Source organism: Arachis duranensis, chromosome 3, assembly GCF_000817695.3.
Source record: "Arachis duranensis cultivar V14167 chromosome 3, aradu.V14167.gnm2.J7QH, whole genome shotgun sequence".
Classification (NCBI taxonomy): Eukaryota; Viridiplantae; Streptophyta; class Magnoliopsida; order Fabales; family Fabaceae; genus Arachis; species Arachis duranensis.
The window spans coordinates 2,379,291-2,383,952 of NC_029774.3; the positions used below are offsets into that span (position 1 = coordinate 2,379,291).

Genomic DNA, 4,662 nt, shown 5'->3' on the forward strand with positions numbered 1-4,662 from the left:
GGGCGGGGTTGGGTAGAGCAAAAACCTGCCCATACCCGCCCCGTTGCCACCCCTATCAGAATCCGATTTCCTAAGGATGATTCAATCATGTTGTCAATATTAGATAAAGGAAAACAGTCTTTTAGGTAGGCTTTGTTCAAATCTGTATAATCTACGCACATTTGCCATTTTCTATTAGACTTTTTACCATAACCACATTGGACAACCATGTTGGGTTAGTTAATTCCCGGATAAACCTGGCATCCAATAACCCTTGAACTTGGCTTTTAACCTTGGCAGCTCAGTCAGGGGATATCTTCAGATGTCGTTGCGCAACCAGCTTAAACTCGGGGTTAATAGCCAACTGATGGGACATGAAGGTTAGATCTATCTCGGACATGTCGACAGGTTCCCAAGCAAATAAGTCCACATTACCTCTTAAGAAAATTTACCTCTCCATTAGGCTCTGGTCTTGATTTCTCCTGTAATCGGGAGTCTATGTCAACAAGAAACATCGCATGGACTCTTTAACCTTGTCCTGGAGTGTGAGGCTAGCATTGCTGCATTTAACTGCAACCACCCGATCTCCTCGGACTGTCGCAACCTAACGTTCCGCTGTTAAGAATTTCATGACCGAAAATTTTGTTGAAATGAATGCGCATAGATCATTGAGCGTCTTCCTTCCCAATATCACATTGTAGGCCATGGAATCTTATAGGACAGTGAACTAGGTTTGTACAGGCGTAATATTAGCACCTTCTACAATGGTGAAAAGAAGGTTAATGGCCCCATCAGGTTTGATGTAATGATCCTTAAGCCCAACAGCTTTTGGGAGACGGGGCTTCAGATGTTGATCCTTTAATCCCAAGTCATGAAATGCATTTCTGAAGAGCATATTTGAGTCCGTACCTGTGTTAATGAGGATCCTCTTTACGATGTCATTACCCAATCTGCCAGTGATCACCAAGGGTTCATCATCTTCTGATGCGGCAACTTGAAAATCTTCAAGTTCCAAACGATGGTGCTCCAATTCTTATACCTGATGTCGCATCTCCTGCATGGCGTGATGGTAGTCGTCCCCTAAACCAACGAAATGACGAGCTTCCGCATGGCAGAGCTCCAAGTTTGGGGCTCCCTGATTCTCAAACCTAGGAGGAGCTTCCTCGCGATTCGGAGTCACGTCAGCTTCATGTCCATTCTCCTGGTTTGGTCCTTCAACAGAGTCTCTAAATTGATTGTAGAATGAATTCGATGTTTGGCCATTAATCTTGGCGAAGTAGGATATCTACAAACGGCGCCAAATGTTCGTACTGGTTGCGAGTTTACGAACTGAAAGGGTGAAGGTCGGAGATCCTGACTTTGGTGTGCACAACATCAGGTCGAGTGGGCAACCTACAAGACACTCCGATGCTAAAGTCCGTAATATATTAGGTGGTATGGAACTTTGTGTGCTTACATGTTAATTGCCTTTTCTTTTTATCTCTGCCCTGTGGGGCTACTGTTTTTCCAACATCTAATGCCTTTACGTCGTGTCATTATTGTTGGGATTCGACGGTTATAGACTTGGTGATGTAGCCATTATGATGGTCTTGACGTTATCTCGTAACGTCGATTTATATTTAATTGCTTATCTGTTATGTTTTCATTTGTCTAGAATAGATACATAATTCTAAATATTTTTCTAATTCCTTAAAAAAATTTTAAATAAATATAATGTCTTCAAAATAATAAGGTATTCAAAGTTTTACTTGATCATTGCCAAACAAAAAATCAACTATAGTCTATATTTCCAAGCTGATAAAACACCCGCGAAGCTAATTAGATTGATAAACACGAACCGCGAATAAAATGAAATGTGTTGCACATTTCGGCGCGCAACCGGAACTGTAAAAGCAATTAAAATTTGAATTATATATTTGATGGGATCCCACCAGAAAGCTTCCAATTCTAATAAGGGAGAGAAAAGTGAAGTGCATCTTAACCGTCTAATCTCGAAGTTCCAAAAATGAATCTCAACGGTCTTTACACTGCCAACTCACCGATCCGTGTGCGTTACACGTCATGGAAAAATCTCGTCGTCTTTGGAAAGCTACTCCACGAATCGACACTTGCCACGTCAGCGATCCGCGTGAACCCCCGCTAACGAATGATAGCGCGAAATCCTTTTCTATATCAATCAACTGCAATCACAATTTTTCTCATTCTCAACTCGACTCAATTCATTGTCTTCAGAATCCCAATTTTCCCAATCCAAATACCTAACTCCTTTCAGAATCTCAAAATCCTCGCTTCGTGATGGCACCTAAGGCAGAGAAGAAGCCAGCTGAGAAGAAGCCCGCGGAGGAGAAGAAATCCGCCGTTGCCGAGAAGGCTCCACCGGCAGAGAAGAAGCCGAAGGCAGGAAAGAAGCTTCCAAAGGAAGGCGCCGCTGCCGCCGGAGACAAGAAGAAGAAGAGGAACAAGAAGAGCGTTGAGACCTACAAGATCTACATCTTCAAGGTGCTGAAGCAAGTCCACCCTGACATCGGTATCTCAAGCAAGGCCATGGGAATCATGAACAGCTTCATCAACGATATCTTCGAGAAGCTCGCTCAAGAATCTTCGAGACTTGCCCGCTACAACAAGAAGCCAACCATAACCTCCAGGGAGATCCAAACCGCAGTCAGGCTAGTCCTTCCCGGAGAGTTGGCCAAGCACGCTGTTTCCGAGGGTACCAAGGCGGTTACCAAGTTTACCAGTTCTTAAGCGATGTCCTCCAGTGGTTTCGTCTGGCCTAATTATTTTACCATTAGAATTATATGTCTTTAGTTGCTTAATTAGTGCTTTTATTTTGTGGAAGAAAAAAGAAACTTGTAAGTGAAGTTCTGGGATCTGCTTGATCCTTCTTGTGTAGTTTGCTGGAAAAAAAAAAGGGACAAGAACAGTAGGATTTATGCAATAGAATCGATTATTGTTTGCATCTTGTCTGGTTTTCGGATTCTTTGCTTTGTATTACATTAATTAGCAATGCCTAAACAAGCTTTTGCTCTATTTCCTCGTAACCGAGTGCTTCACCTTTAAAGTCACCGTGGAACCTTTTAGTCTTCGTTATTGGATTTACTTTTTTTTCCCCCTCCTCATTCGATACTAAGGAATCTGGTTGCTCGCTCACTTTGTTCCCTTTCCCCCTAAAACTACTGCTTTTGTTATGCTCTACGGTTACATTATGACAAGAACTTTTCCCTTGGTTTTAGTGTTTGATTTAAATTATGCAAACTTGAGTAATTTGAAGTTCCTTTTAGGCAATAAATAATAATCAGACACAGGAATGAACTTGAACAACCCTATACATTTTAATGTAAGAAATAGTTCTAAAGTTTATAGTAGGATTATGCCACAGGTGCATAAGTCTTAACAAGTGCATAACAAAGTATTGCCGTCAAATGTGGTGAATTGCCTTTAGAATCATTCGCAAGTTCCCTCTCCTAAGTCCTAACATGACATTATTGATCTATCACTGAATCCACCAAAATAGTTCTAATAAGTATTAAGCGCTTTAATAAAGAGAAAAGTTGTATTGAACTACTATATTCTATTACTGCTTTAAGTCTTTAACTCTTGAACCAATTTTGAAAATGATTGTATTGTGTGAAATTTCAGAAAAAAAAAAAAGGCTGGTGTGTGAAGTGTGATATATTTTTGTAAGTGGTAAATAGAAAATTTAAGATTTTAGTGCCTGAAAATTTTCTTTATTTCCAAGACAATGAGTGAATAAATTTGACAGTGAGTTGATGTACCCATTCGAAAGCAAAGAGAATAAATACAATTTTTTTGGTTTGCAGATGGGCTATTCCTAGGCATTTGTTAACGAAGGTGATTAAGTTTTTATTGATTTATACATGAAAGAAATACAATATTAAGTCAACTAAAGGTGAATTCTATTGAAAAAAAAAGCTTAAACAAATCTTGTCTCCATACAAATTTTCTTATATGAGTTTAGATTTTCATGCCATGTTAAGCGTTTAATTGTTTTGACATACCGAATACCTAATAGAATAAACTAACAATACATATTGAAAGTGAAAATTTTAAATTTTATCATAAAATCAAAAGAATATATTTATAACCAACTAATTCTTTAAACTAAAAACTAATATCAACATTGAGCAATCAGCTAAAACTTGATTATTTTTGAATTTATATGTTAGAACTCAATAATTGAAAAATTAATTTGTGGAATTACTTGTTGAATCTTAATATTTTAATATAATTTTTTTAAAATAACTATTTATTTAATGAGATCTAAAAGACTAAAACATTTAAAATAACTACTTTATTTATTTAGTAAAATCCAAAATATTAAAACTAGTTACATACTAAAAGTTTTAATATTTTAGATTTCACTAAATAAATATAGTAGTTATTTAAAAAAATTATATAAAAATATTAATATTCAACAAGTAATCCCACAAATTAATTTTTCAATTATTGAGTTTTACCATATAAATTACACAATAATAAAAATTATAATCTTAAAAAATTTAAAAGATTTAAATTTTAAAATAACTACTATATTATTTAATGAGATTTAAAATATTAAATTTTTAAAATATAATCAACAATAATTTGATAAACTCGTTTAAATAAAAAAATTTCACTATAAAAAATTACAATTTAAAAATATAAAATTTTAAAATATAATTG

General features: G+C 36.3%; 1 protein-coding gene across 1 annotated transcript; it reads left to right on the top strand.

Moving 5' to 3' along the window:
• The first annotated feature begins 2,176 nt into the window (after window positions 1-2,176).
• Window positions 2,177-2,938, top strand: LOC107476868 (probable histone H2B.1). Its single transcript, XM_016096797.3, has one exon. It carries the CDS (start codon window positions 2,275-2,277, stop codon window positions 2,722-2,724), a length of 450 nt encoding a protein of 149 aa, XP_015952283.1. The 5' UTR covers window positions 2,177-2,274; the 3' UTR covers window positions 2,725-2,938.
• The last annotated feature ends 1,724 nt before the right edge of the window (window positions 2,939-4,662 follow it).

Coding starts and splice junctions, on each gene's coding strand:
- LOC107476868 (XM_016096797.3), top strand. CDS start 2,275: ATGGCACCTAAGGCAGAGAAGAAGCCAGCTGAGAAGAAGCCCGCGGAG.